This window comes from Hylobates moloch, unplaced genomic scaffold (genome assembly GCF_009828535.3).
Source record: "Hylobates moloch isolate HMO894 unplaced genomic scaffold, HMol_V3 SCAFFOLD_21, whole genome shotgun sequence".
Classification (NCBI taxonomy): Eukaryota; Metazoa; Chordata; class Mammalia; order Primates; family Hylobatidae; genus Hylobates; species Hylobates moloch.
The window spans coordinates 31,748,937-31,764,047 of NW_026652296.1; the positions used below are offsets into that span (position 1 = coordinate 31,748,937).

Below are 15,111 nucleotides of genomic sequence, written 5' to 3' on the forward strand. Positions count from 1 at the left end.
CTTAACCATTAGGCCCCTAGGTTCCTTTCCCAGAGAAAACAACTGTTAACATCTTCTTTTAAATCTTTCTTTCTAAGTATATGCAAGCATAATTGTGTAGGAGCCTATTTTTTTCAAGGCTCTTTTGATGAGAATTTATATCTAGAATCCTAAGACTTAAAAGTGCAAGGAGGGGGATGTGTGAAACACACTAAGATCATCTTGTTCAGAGATCTCAGTGAGAATCAGAAAATGTGTGGAGGCGGCCACACTCATTGACAATCTATGTCTAATGAAAGATGTTTTTGTTTTGTTTTGTTTTGTAGACAGGGTCTCATTCTGTTGCCCAAGCTGGAGTACAGTGGCATGATCATAGCTCACTGCAGCCTCCAACTCCTGGGCTCAAGTGATGCTCCCACCTAGGCCTTCCAAAGCATTAGGATAACAGGCATGAGCCACAGCACCTGGCCTGAGAGGTGTTTTTGGTGAGCACATGTAGAACATGAGATAATGTGAAGGTTGAAGCAAAGGCTGAGACCTACTGACTTAGACCAAACCATTTCCCAAGGTCTCCAAGTGAGTTAGTGACAGACCCAAGAATCTAGCCTAGCTAGACTCTAAGGTCTCAGGTCTCTAACTTGCTGCCCCGGTTTTACCAAGATGTAATTGTTGAGGACAGAGACTCTGAGCCGGAGGAAGTCCTCCCAGCCACTTTGCTACAGGGTAGAAAGTCAAGAGAGACCAAGTGTTTGGGGCCTGAAAGTAGAGAGTGGCTAGGAACTTATCTGGTCTCATGTTGTGATGAACATAAACGAATGATTCCATTTCCTTTCCTGTTTCCTGTGTATGAGTCCTATAGATATTGCCATATCTCTAAGAGCAAATCTTATTTGGACTTTCCAGACTTTTACTTTCCAAAGAGGTGACCAGAGACATTTCCCAGACATCCTCCACTTCCTGTTGTTGTCCACACTGTCTTCCAGTAGAGAGGGTGATAGCATCATTTGAAGTCACCCTTCCAGTTTCAAGTTATTTATTTACTTGTTGTGAAGGCCCATCTTATGCTGGGACAAGACTTGGGCCTCCGAAATTTATAGCTCTCTTTGGATGCATGAAACGAAGATCTAAAATTACTACATGGGAAATTCCTTGACACTTAAAGAGACTTTAGTGTTGGATCCATTTGGTGAAGACCAAAATTTCTAATTAAATCCAGCCAATAGCCAATACATTCTCAAACTATTAAATAATTCACTAAAGTTCTCTAGTGCTGAATCCACTTTTATTTACCTAATTCAGTATGTAATAAGATAAAATCAGAATGTAAAATGCATACTTTTCACTTTTTCATAGCTGCCTTGTTTGAAAAGATATGGAAGAGCTTGGTAGTAAGCATGACAGTAGGTAGGTGTGGCAGGAAGCGAATCAGGGAGGTGGCGATGTGCCACCAAGCCCTTTGCGTATGCTGCTCCCTGGACATACTCACATTGCTGCAGGAATGCCTTTTCTCTGATACAAATCCCTTTCCCTCCAATTTCTTTTTTAGAGATGAGGTCTCGCTCTATCACCTAGGCCAGAGTGCAGTATCACTATCATATCTTAGTGCAGCCTTGAACTCCTGGACTCAAGCAATCTTCCTCCCTTAGCCTCCCGAGAAGTTAAGACCACAGGCTCATGCCACCAGGCATGGCTAATTTTTTTTTTTTTTTTTTTTTGAGATGGAGTCTCACTCTGTCACAGCCCAGGCTGAAGTGTAGAGTGTAGCACCTTGGCCTCGGCTCACTGCAACCTCCACCTCCCGGGTTCAAGCATTTCTCTTGCCTCAGCCTCTTGAGTAGCTGGAATTACAGGTGTGTGCCACCACACCCGGCCGATTTTTGTATTTTCAGTAGAGATGGGGTTTCACCATTTTGGCCAGGTTGGTCTTGAACTCCTGACGTCAAGTGATCCATGCACCTTGGCTTCCCAAAGTGCCGAGATTACAGGTATGAGCCACCACTCACACTCACCTGTCTTTTTGCAGAGACAGGGTCTTGCTATGTTGCTTAGGCTGTCTAAAACTCCTGGCCTCAAGCAATCCCCCTACCTTGGCCTCCCAAAGTATTGGGATTATAGGCATGAGCCACTGCACCTGGCCTCCTCCAATTTTTGTTTATTCATATCTATCTTTTAAGGCCTGTCCCAAATGTTGTCTCTTTCATGAATATTTTATCAATTCAATAGGTAAACCTACTGAGCCTTCTTGCATATTTTAGTTACATACATTTTGCTTTCATCTCTTCTTTTCGGTTGTCAACTCTTTAAAGGCAAGACTGTATTTATCTTATTTTATATGTTTATTTTTGGCACAAATCTGGTTTTATTAATAGTTGTTTAGAAAAAGAAAGAGAAAACTTACTTTTCTTTCTTGTTACATAACTTATGCATATTTATTATAAGCCACTAGAAAATACAGCAAAACAAAATCAACGAATACAAACCATTTGTATTTTGTTGTCCAACATTCTAGGCTTTTAAAATTCCTACATTTGCCATAAAGATATATCAAAATTGGATCATACTACAAATAAACTTTTTAAATCTACTTTTTATATTACAACATATTATTAACGTTTTTCTGTGTTAATATCATGTTTTTAAAAATGGAATTATGTTTTTTCTCTGATTATAAAAACATGTCCCCATCATAAAAAAATGAGAAGAAATGTAGAATTGCATACAGAATCAAATAAAAGTTATGTCTTAATCACACCACATAGACTACTGTTCATATTCTAGTAAATAGCCTTTCATATTTTTTCCCGTGGAGCAGGTGTGTGTGTGTATCACATCAATACGTATTTATTTGAATATCTTCATTTATACATGCAATTTCTTGTACAAAGATATTGTGAACATCTTTCAATGTCAAATAATTAAGATATCTATATCTTTTTAAAGTATCTGCACAGATTATGTGTGGATCTGTCACACTTTAATAAATTTTCTATTACTGATTGCTTACATTTTTCTAAAATACTTCTTTAACAAATGTTATGGATCATCCTAGTATATGCATTGGTAAATTTGCACTTTCAAGGATTTAACACAAATTGCTTTCCATAATATGTGTTGTTTTAAATTTCTGCAAATGTCTAAAGAGAGCTTTAGCCTATAACGACATAATAAACATAGAGTAGTAGGATGAATGGACTCCAGAATAAATAATTTTCCTCTCCTTCTACTCTTTTTTTTTCTTTGAGACATCAGTGGAAAATCTGTTTAGTCATCAGGTACCTTGGGAGAGGAGCCACTAGAGGTATGGCCTGGGTAAACCAACTGCTTTTTTGGTGTTTTGTTTTGTTTTTTGTTTTTTGTTTTTGAGATGGAGTCTCGCTCTTTCACCCAGGCTGGAGTGCAGTGGTGCAATCTCCGCTCACTGCAAGCTCTGCTTCCCAGGTTCAAGCCATTCTCCTGCCTCAGCCTCCCCAGTAGCTGGGACTATAGGTGCCCGCCACCACACCTAGCTAATTTTTTGTGTGTGTGTATTTTTAGTAAAGATAGGGTTTCACCGTGTTAGCCAGGATGGTCTCCATCTCCTGACCTCGTGATCTTCCCGCCTCGGCCTCCCAAAGCGCTGGGATTACAGGCGTGAGCCGCCGCGCCCAGCCAGCCACCATGCTCAGACTTTGGTTCTCTTGTCACTTTAGTAAACTGAGAAAATGGCCCGCACAGGAAGCACCTTCCTCTGAAGCTACCAGTGGGTGAGCCGCAGGGCGTGGGTTAGAGAGGGATCCTGAGGCCATCAGACTCCCAGCTCTGCCTTCCTCATTCATTCACCACACTCCCCTGGGCAGCCCTTCACCCTTTCCCAAACCTTTCGATTTCTTAATAAATCACGTTTATACTCAAACGGCTTATACTATTTCTGATGGCAAAAGCAAAGCCAAGTACGATATGTACAAGTTACTGTAAAGCATGCAGCAGACATGTGGTTTAATCATTTCCCCCCACTAAAATTTATAATTGTTAATGTCTAACATGAGGTGAAGGAGAAGGAACATGAAATTTGGAATCCAAAAGTTTAAAGTTGAGTCTAAGAACTTGAAACCCCTAGCATGCTGTACAACAAAATACAAATGGTTTGTATGCTATGATTTTGTTTTGCTCTATTTTCTCGTATCTATAATGAATATGCATAAGTGACATAACAAGAAGGAAAAGTAAGCTTTCTTTTTCTTTTTCCAAACAAGTATTAATAAAATAAGGCATTGTCTTTAAAGAGCTGACAACCTATCTGGGCATATACTTTCTCCCCTGTAGAATGGCAGGTATATTCATATCTGCTTCCCGGGAGCCTTGTAAGGATCAGATAAAGTAAGTTTTGTACTTATTGTACAAATGCTTAACTATGTTAACAACAACATTTGCCGTTATTGATCATGCTGAAAAATATTTCCCTTATCCTGCATGCCTGGCCCCATAGGACTTTCTAAGATGTGTTTCTCAAATGAAAGAAAGGAAGTGACTAAAATGATATAGCAGAAAGAACCACACTCAGAGAGCTGGAAAGCCTGCATTCTCATTCCAGATGATTTGGACATTAGTGTTTTCGTGGGTAAAAGGAGGAAGTTGGACAAAATGACTCCTACACTCTCTTCCGGCTCTGGGATCCGGGTCAGTTATTCTGTGAACTTGGGCAAATTATGTATTTGCTGACCTGGGTTTCCTCATTAGTCAAATGAAGAGGTTGGGTTGGATGACTTCTCTGGTCCATCTCCTTTCTGAGAATTTACACAATCCCAACGACCTGCCCATGGTCATTGTTGTTCTCTTTTTTTTTTTTTTTTTTGACACAGAGTCTCGCTCTGTTGCCCAGGCTGGAGCGCAGTGGTGCGATCGGGTTTAAGCGATTCTCATGCCTCAGCCTCCCGAGTAGCTGGGATTACAGTCATGCGCCACCATGCCCGGCTAATTTTTGTACTTTAAGTAGAGACGGGGTTTCACCACATTGGCAAGTGATCAATTGGCTTCTTTTAAAAGCCCATATCTGCATGCTTCGTCTTCACTGCGGTCTGAGGCGCAGAGTGTGGCCAAGCAGGAATTTCATCCTGTGTGTAGCTGGGTGGCTCCACCTATGAATTGAAAATCATTTAGCTGAAATTGTGACACAGCTGCAAATTACAGTCTGCCTGCAGGCTGGGGCTGTGGCTGTGGCCATGGTGCAATCCTCCAGTACCCAACATTAAGTAACTCAGGGCAGACTCTTATTGGGGCCCTACTGCTGGTCAGTTGCAAAGACTACAGGCAGCTTGGCTGGAGGAGCTGTGGAGGTGAGAAGGGAAGCTGGCTGTGTAACACTAGCCCGTCTACAGAGGAGCATCATACCTGCAATGTCACCATGGCTTTGAGCCTCATGACAGCCCTGGAAGGTGTGTGGATCATGCTGATGAGGATACCGAGGGCCAAAGAAGTAAAAGAATTCAGCCAACGTCACACAGTGGACAAGTTCCAAAGCCTGGCTTTGAATCCAGGTCTTTTGACTCCAACTCAGGGGTCTTTTTACTACATTACTCTGGGATCAAGACGAGCTACAGACCCTTCTAGAGAAGACCAGGTGGTCAGTGGTCAGACACCACTGTCCAAACCTGTGGGACCCCTTGCAAAACCTGTGGCACTCAGGGCCTTTCAGGCTAATAATATAATTTTTTTTTTTTTTTTTTTTGAGACAAGGTCTCACTCTGCCATCCAGGCTGGAGTGCAGTGGTGCGATTTCGGCTCACTGCAACCTCCACCTCCCAGATTCAAGTGATTATCGTGCCTCAGATTCCCAAGTAGCTAGGATTATAAGCACGCACCATCATGCCTGGCTAATTTTTGTATTTTTAGTACAGACAGGGTTTTACCATGTTCCCCAGGCTAGTCTCAAACTCCTGACCTCAAGGTCCTACCTCAGCCTCCCAAAGTGCTGGGATTACAGAAGCGAGCCACGGCACCTGGCCAGGCTAATAATATAATATTATTAATACTAACTTCTTACACTGGGCTGTGCCCAACACTGTGCTGAGCCTTTTACACTTGCCTTCTCCTTTGATTCTCAGAGCAATTCCACTCAGTTTTACAGTTGAGGAAACAAAGGCTTCGAGAGGTGACGAGACTTGGCAGAGCCAAGACTGTGTGTCTTCAGGTTCCCTTTTCAGGGGAGCACCACCTCCCTGTCACCTCTGCAGCTTTCCTTGTCAGGTCATTGAAAGGAGTGCCCAGGGTCTGATTTTCCTTGGCTCCCAGGCCAACAACAACAACCACAATAATAAGCAAAACCCCTCCTTTCCTTTAGCCCACTCAGAAGCATACAGGGCACTTTCACACCCATTCATCCCATGCCGTTCATGGAGCTGTCCTCCAGCTTTCTGGCAGGATGAACTTGGCGTCATGAGGCCTCACCCAGAGTCACAGCTAGTGCCCGTGGTAGGAGCCAAGACCACACACGAGTCTCCTCTTGGGTCCAGGCTCTTTCTATGTCCCTCTCTACCCTCTGCTCTTTTCTTAGTCATCTGCCAGAGCCAACAGTGCATCCCATTCTGCCTGGCGTGGGTGCACAGCCAGCTGTCTTAGAGCCCCAGAGGCCTGGGAAAGGCTGCCTCACTTGGGCGCTGACCTCCAAGGTTAAGCAAACACAGGCTCTGGAGCCATTTACATATGGGTATGAATCTCGTGGTTGGAGACTCAGGTTAATCCCTCTGTCCCCCATAAGACGGAAATAATAATAGCCCCTTTGCATAGGGTTGCTATGAAGATGAGAAAAGATAATATATGTAAAGTGTTTAGCCAGTGCCTGCCCACAGTAAACACTAAATCAATTAGTTATTATTAGTAAGCACTAAATCGCTGGTTATGATTCCCATCTTTATAGTGATATTGATTCACTTATTCAAGAATGTGCATGTTCCGGCCATGTGTCAAGCCCTGTGCTAGATTCTGAGAAGAAGATTTGAATGATATGCAACCTGTACCTTCAAGGAGCTCAGTCTGGAGATGGGGACATATATAAACAGATAGTTCCAGTGCAGTGGATACATACAGTAATAGAGGTCCTAAGATGTACAAAAGGCTTCAGGGGCCTAAAGGACGGAGAAAGGACACTGCTTTCTCTTTTTCCATTTTCCAAGCCACCCGTCTATTCGGTCTTCTCTTTCTCGAGATCAAACATTCTCACTTCTCCCTAAAGACCTTGTCATCATGGTGCTCAATCTTCCTTCCCCACTGCGATGCTGGGGGAAGCCTTGGGACATTTCTGTTCTCTCATGAATCCTTGAAGCATCACTTTAAAAAATATGTACTCACTCCTTTGTCCATTGTAAACCTTGATATTTGTAAATATCAATAATAGGAACTTTGAAAAAACATACGCCCTTAGAAACAATCAAGCAAACCAAACATGTAGAATGTCAGAGCTTCTCCCCGCTCCACACCCTTCCTTTAAACTGAGGCCAACGTGGGCCCAGTGAGGGTCAGCGACAGACCCTGCAGTCTGAGAAAGACACGGCAGAAGCATAAGGTTAGAGGCTGTTCCTGCTGCCTCATTAAAAACAACAATTTTCCTCCAAATCTGGACTGAAACTGACATTCGATGCTAGGTGTGATCTCAGTTTAACCCGCCCTGGTACACATGCATACACTTCCCATGTGCGCCGTCTCATGTGATCGTGTCCACAGCTTTGTGAGTTGACAGCGGTGGGAGTGATTATCCCCAACCACAAGCAAGGCTTCCAGGCTTCAAGGGTTGGAGACCGCCCAGGGCTCGGCCGGCATCAGTACCAATGGCTTCTAATTCCAGATCAAATGGTTTATGCCACACTACAACCCTAAACAAATGAACTGTGATGTGCCTCACTTCCCTGTGCAAGTGGAAGATGCTAATATATGTGTATCGTGAGAAAGGACCTCACAATTTTCTGCGTCTGGGTTCTGCTGAGATGTTTCTTTGATTCAGAGAGAACTTCCCAGGATCAGCAAGAAAAGCATGTCATCATTTCCTAAGCCCTACAATCCAGGAAATAGCCCATCATTTTATAAAATTATAAAAGCGAACTATTTGAGTTTCTTTACTATCTGTCCCCTTCTCCCCAAGCTGGTCTTGTACAAACATGATGCACGTCCATTGGGTGACAAGTCTGTCGTAAGTGAAACGTTTACAGGCACTACAGGAATGACCTGGTGCCTCGCCCACCTCATTAGAATTCTAATTGGGGTGTGTAGGAGAGGCTTCTATAAATGGTAAGGCAATCCTTGGCAGCCTGTCTGTCAGCACTGTCCGTGCCATTCCCAGAGGAGCCTGAGAAGAGGCAGAGGAAGGCGAAACATGGCTGGTGAGTGCACGGCATCTTCTCCATCAGGTCCTTGCCAGAAGCCTGTGCTTCCCCTGGGCCAGCCTGCGAAGCCAGAGTGTCCGGCCAGGACAGCTGCCTGCCTTGGGGGCTCTGAAGGCCAGACTTCGTATTTTAGGGTGCTTGCCAGAGACGGCTCCTTCTCAGTGGTGGTTGGGTCCCTCTAGCATATTCTTGGGGTAGAACATCATTGGAATGTAGCTCTGAGTAATGGGCAGGGTGTTCAGTGCAGCTGGAGATCGCATCTCCTTAGGCAGAGGACAAGCTTTGCCTTGTTTGTGTTTGTGTTTCTTTTACACATCCGTCGCCACCCGTAAAGCCAAAGCAGACAGGACTCGGGTCTCGTGTTTCTCAGTGTAGCTGTATCTAGCTGTCAGCAGTGTCAGCAAAGAAGCACATCTCAGAACTGCCAGGGAGTGAGAGTGGCAATAGGTAAGTTGATTTGAAAGAAACCATTGTTTATTTCAAATCAACTTACTTAGGAGCATTAGGAATGCTCCTAAGTAAACTACACATCGGAAGCATCAGACAGGCTCTGTGTAAGTGACTTGATGAGCTGAAGCCTCCCCATAGCAGGAGCAGGTGTGCCACAAGATGTCCTGGTCCGCAGGAGAGCACCAGGGAACAGGGGTTACAAAGAACAACAGGAAGTGCAGGTTTTCCCCCGCTCTGTGCTTACTGTCGAGGATTTGGGCCTTTGTTAATCAGCACCCCTGCTAAGCAGCATGCTAATTATTATCTGTCTTGTGTGCTCAGTCTAGTAGGTTGACAGGGACGCCAAATACAAACAAGGTATGAGTCAAACCTGTAAAATATTGTGAATGGCGGTTAGGGCTGCTGGAAGATAGGCCAAAGAAATCACTGAGCCAGATGCAAGAGGCAAATGCTGGCTACTTCGGAAGCCACAAAAACTGGGACAGGTGATTGCACATTAGGCCCCCTCCCCTGTCTCCCATTCCTTGCCGTAATGTACAGCATGGCTGGGATGCTAAGAAGAGGAGCTCTGGACCCTACACACTGTAGCAAGAGGGGAGGTCAGATGTCATCTAGTCCATCTCCCTCCCTCCAGGAGGTGGCTGAGGCCCAGGAAGGAGTGGAACCTTACACACAGTGAATCCATCACAGAGCCAGCTAGGTGTCAGCAGTGCCCTTTCCACCATGTCCTGCTGCCAGAGCTGAGCTCCTACATAAGTGCACATAACATCTGGAACATAAAAAAAGCAATTCTGAACCTGGCTTCTGATTTGAGCTTTGTGACCAACTGCTTGTGTGTTCTCTGCCACCCATGAGCCTCAAGTTTTCAAGATGAAAGGTTTGAAATGAATGCGTTTTGAGGTTCCTTCCAGTACCGACTTTTCTTTCTCCACAAAAAGAAACCAGGGCCAGGGAGTGGACAGGCACGTGCCCAGGCCCCAGGAATGTGCACTCCCATGCCTGTGCAGGACCTCCCGTGGACTCCCAGAAATGGCCTACCCGCTGTTAGCCATGGTGAAATGTCTCTGTTAACAACCGGAGATGTTCTAAGGTCACAACAGAATGAGGCTGGTTGGGAGAAAATCAATTTTGAAAAGGTGGTGGAGAGACAGGTGAATACATTCAGTCCCTTAAATTTGTCCCACTTGCAGTTCCTAGCTCAGCTCCGAGTCACTCAGCCAGGAAGTTCCCAATCAGTGTTTCTTGGATGAATGAATTTATTCACTGAACACCTAAGGGAGAAGAGCTGTGCCAGGTGCAGTGGGAAATATGGAGGTGAATGAGATGTGATTTCTCTCCTCTGTAGCTTTTAGTCTGGTATTTTTTGGTAACACCAGTTTTTTAGGTAAGTAGCACGCAAGGCAGACTGTTATTAAGCTGCATGACAAATACAAAACAAGTGCTATGGGGACCAACAAGAGAAGGAGATTAGTCTTGTCTGGAATTTGGGATAGGGAAGACTCTGAGAAATGAATGGCACTTGGTCATGGATAATGTGTTGGACTTGGTCTGGAAAGGTTTTGCAGGGCAGAGGGAACAGGAAAATAAATGTCAGTGTGAGCAGGTGTGACCCAGGGGACTATCAGGATCACATGTGTGCTGCTTTGAGAGGACTCTCTGTCCAGCTCCTAATTTAAGGTTCTTGTTGCGATCAGAAGGGGTTCCATTATTCCACCCCTTGGTAGAGAAGGCAGCCTGGGCTGTGGCTGGAAATGAAGGTAGTGGAGGAAGGCCTGGCAGTCATCCGCACCAAGTGGCCTGGCATCCCCAGAGTGGATGGGAGAGCAGTTTGTGAGCACAGACGAGGGCCCCAGTGTGGAGGGGAGGCAAGGTTCCCCATCCCCAAAGCCACTTGGAAGCCCTGGGTTAGTGGCAGAGTCCTCGGGGTACACACCTGAACCACAGGCTTCTGCCTGCAAATGACCAGAACCTCTGTTTTGGGGACTAATGGCTCTGTCCCAGTGGGGCAGCGAGCTTTCTTGCCAACTGCTTTTCCGGGCAGAGCACCGGCCTTGGCTTCAGGGACTTCCCATCTCAAGGCCTCATTTCTTCCACCCTCAAAGGACCTGTAACATTCCCAGCGTCTGGGTCTGCCACGAAACCGTTCTCCTTGGAGCTGGGACATCAGTCGCCCTTCCTCCCATGGAAGCGCTCAGGAATTGCTCTTGGGTTCTGGCCTCCTTCTCTTCTGTAAATCTTCTAGGCGCTTCCTGGGCCCTCCTCACGTTTTTGTATCTGGCACTGGGACCAAGGCAATATCTACTCTCTCTCTGAAAAGGAGATCGCCCCTCTGGGCTCAGAGTCTTGTGACTCCAGCTGCTCAGTGTTTGAAATGAGGACCAGCTGCCTCCTCTCTGCCCAGTTCCGTGGCCTTCTTCCACTTGGAACAGTGGCCACTCCCTGTTCCTTAGAGACAGCCCATGAGCAGCTTCATTCCACCGGGAATGACAGCTGCCCGTATTTTAGCGTTTGTTCCTGTAGGATTCCTTACAGGATAGATGACGGGTTAAGAGTGCAGGTTCAGAGGTGCTCTCTGGATCGAGTCTCCACTCTGCCCCTTACGAGATGAGTAGTCTTGGGCAGGTCACTTAACTGGTGTGTCTCAGTTTCCTCATCTCCAAAATGGGGTTATTGCAGTATCCACCTCATGGGTGCTTATTATTACCTGGAAACTTTTTTCATGAGCCTGTTTTCTCCTTGTCTTGGGGGGATTTAAGTAAAACCCTATGAGATGAATTACATTTTCTAATCAGGGGCGATTCCCAGGGTACCCTCTCCATTAAGCGTCTCTTAGCACAAGTCCTCCCCACTCTCCCTTCATCCATTCCCAAGTCCAAAGTCCTCATACCTGAGCACCTCCCTTGTTCACCTCAAGTAACTTCATGCTGGCTCCGCCCCGCAGGGCTGTCTCTGCAGATGGAGCAATCATTCTCCTCCCCAGGGCCCACGTGCCAGGCTGGGGTGTGTGCTGAAGTTAGGAAATCTCGATTAGCAGTGGAGGGCACAAGGCCCTAGGATCTTGGTAGGAGCTGAGAGATGGAGTCAGAAGGAGTCAGCCTTCCCCTCCCTCAGGCTGATTTTCCTTATTTGTAAAAAGAGGACAGCAACTCCTCCCCTGCCTCCTTCCTATAGCTGCCGGGTGGCTCTGGTCAGGTAATTCATGTGAAGGAGCTTTTATAAGTGTAGATGGTAAATAGGCCTAAGGTAGTGAGGTCTCAGTCCTTGCTGCACATTAGAATCACCAGGAGAGCTTTAAAGAAAATGCTGGCTGGGTGCAATGGCTCACGCCTGTAATCCCAGCACATTGGGAGTTCAAGGCGGGTAGATCATCTGAGGTCAGGAGTTCGAGACCAGTCTGGCCAATATGGCAAAATCTCATCTACTAAAAATACAAAAATTAGTGGGGCACGCTGGCACACGCTTGTAGTACCAGCTACTTGGGAGGCTGAGGTAACAGTGAGGCAAGACAACTGCTTGAACCCAGGAGGCAGAGGTTGCAGTGAGCTGAGATCACACCACTACACTCCAGCTTGGGCAACAGAGACTCCGTTTAAAAAAAAAAAAAAAGAAGAAAGGAAGAAAGAAAGGAAAGAAGGGAAGGAGGGAGGGAAAGAAGGAGGGAAGGAAGGAAGGAAGGAAGGAAGGAAGGAAGGAAGGAAGGAAGGAAGGAAGGAAGGAAGGAAGGGAAAGAGAAAAAGAAAGAAAGAAAGAAAGAAAGAAAGAAAGAAAGAAAGAAAGAAAGAAAGAAAGAAAGAAAGAAAGAAAGAAAGAAAGGGAAGGGAAGGCAAGAGAAGAGAAGAGAAGGGAAGGGAAGGGAAGGGAAGAGAAGAGAAGAGAAGAGAAGAGAAGAGAAGAGAAGAGAAGAGAAGAGAAGAGAAGAAAGAAAATGCCAGTGTCATCCCTAACCAAAGATTCTAACTGAATTTGCCTGGGATGGGTCTCAGACCAATAGAACATTCTCCAGGTGATTCTTCTGGGCAGCTAGAGTTGAGAGCCTCTGGTCTCAGAGATTCTAAACTCTCTCTTAGGAAGAGAAGTCCTTCTGTCCTCTCCTTTTGCCCTGACCATAGGGTGTCTAGGCAGGGAGTAGGCTGTGGATGGCCCCTCCAAGACCTGTGTCTAAGTCATTGCTGCCTTGGTTGGCTACAGGGCGGCAGCTTGGGGTCATATCTGGTCAGGCAAAATTGACTTTCAGTCTGGGCTTGAGTCCAGCCTCTGCCTGAGCGTGTGATATTGAGTAAGTGACTTCACCTGACTGGACTTCCAAGGCCCTCATCTGTGAAATGGGGATAGCAACATCATTTTAATAGTCAGTATTTCATGATTATTAAGACATAACGCAGGTGAAATGCTTAGCTCAGTGTCTGACACATAAGAGGTCCTCAATAGCAGCCCATTAAAAGCTCAAAGCCTCTTCTACTCTTGGGTTGTTTTTGCCATTACATATGGGATCCCAACAATATTAGTTTCCCCCAATCTCTGGGGGCCCCGGTGCTAGTGATGGGCATATGTTGAATCCCAACAATAACCCTAAGAGGGAAGATGTTCCAGGTCTCACTGTCCCTCTTCTACAGGTGAGAAAAGTACAATTCAGAGACATTGAGACCCTTGCTCAGGGCCTCTCACTGGTCCAGGTAAGAATCCAGGGCTCATTTCTCTTCATCCTCACCAGCCCCTTACTCTGCCTGAATGCCAAGAAGTTGTGCCACCTGTGCTGCACAGGGCTTGAAAATGTCAGGATATGTGGGGGAAGTTAAAAGGAAATGGCACAGGCTAGAAAGAGAGAAAGGAGAGAGAGATGGGTGCTGAGCAGGAAAGCACCTGTGTCCTTGGAACCAGAGGAGGGGCCGGCCAGGAGCTAAAGATGTTTCCAGTGTCTAGGAGTAGGAAGTGGGATGACTTACAGCCTGTCGGTGACCAGGATCTGAGACCCGGCTTCTGGGCTAAGATCTGCTTCAACTATGTGACCTCTGTAGATGGCTTCCCCTTTCAGGGCCTCAGCTTTCTGACCTGTCATGTGGGCATACTAGATTATATCACTGTTTTTCAAGCTGCCAGTTGCCATCCATTAGCAGGTTGTGAAATCAGTTTAGTGGACTGTGACCAGCCATTAAGGAAAAAAAAAAAAAAAGCAGAAGAGAAAGTATCAGAGTACATTGATACACAGTAAGCATTAGCCATGTGAAACCTTGTGTCAGTTCCAGATCCATGTATGTAAAGACTATTAAATAGATTTCTTGATTTGGCCTCTCTCAATAGAGCTTATCCAGTCAGCTAGATACTTTTCAGCATTTTTTTTTTTTTTTTTGAGACGGAGTCTCCCTCTGTCACCCAGGCAGGAGTGCAGCGGTGAGATCTCAGCTCACTGCAACCTCCACCTCCCTGGTTCAAGCCATTCTCCTGCCTCAGCCTACCAAGTAGCTGGAACTACAGGCATGTATCACCACGTCCAGCTAATTTTTGCATTTTTAGTAGAGACAGGGTTTTGCCATGTTGGCCAGGCTGGTCTCGAACTCCTGACCTCAGGTGATCTTCCTGCCTCAGCCTCCCAAAGTGCTGGGATTACAGGTGTGAGCCACTGTGCCCAGCCACTTTTTAGCATTTCTATCAGCCCTCATTAACTCTAGACTTCTGTAAAATAAAAATGCATCTATGTCTAGAGAAAAGATGTGGGAAGTAGAGTCTGGGTGGGGGCTAGGGATAGTCCCAGCCACTAGAGTAGCATCACTCCATGTTGGGCCCCCTGTCAGCCCCTCTGTGGTGTGGTCCTCCCTGGAACAGGAGATGGGAGCCCCATCACACACCCGGCGACCAAGTCATTCTCACCCGTCTGCTGCAGGTGATTCAATTACAGAGCCAGGCTGATAAGGATTGAGACGGCTGACTAGCAACTTCCCTTTCACAGTCTGGAGTCTTTCTCTGTGCTTTTCAAGTGACCCCTGCCAAAAGGGACCACAGAATAAATGGGCAGGGGTTACACTAACATATTTGTGATTATGTTTGGCTGTGATTGACAGTGAACCCCCCCAAAAAACAATAGCTTAGACAAATAAGACAGAAGCTTATTTCTTCCTTACGCGAGAGGCCTGGATGCAGGCAGTTCTGGGCAGGCCAGGTGGTGGCACCATCCTCAGGCCCCAGCTCTGTCCAGTCACCTCTCCACCATCGCTAGGGTATGTATGAGCCTGCATGGTCTAAGATGGCTGCTAGAGGCTTGTCCATGTCACTCCAGACAGCAGAATGGAAGAAGAGGAAGAAAACAGGCAAAGGGCATTTGCCAACTGTTTATATA

At 46.0% G+C, this 15,111-nt stretch overlaps 1 protein-coding gene across 1 annotated transcript in view; it reads left to right on the top strand.

Annotated features, from left to right (window-relative positions):
• Positions 1-8,257: 8,257 nt before the first annotated feature.
• The window catches only part of TGM3 (transglutaminase 3), a 46,096-nt gene continuing 39,242 nt past the window's right edge, over positions 8,258-15,111 (top strand). Inside the window, exon 1 of the mRNA XM_032142996.2 lies at positions 8,258-8,327. Within this exon, the coding sequence (XP_031998887.1) occupies positions 8,321-8,327 (7 nt within the window). The 5' untranslated portion in view covers positions 8,258-8,320. The remainder of the gene's footprint in view (positions 8,328-15,111) is intronic.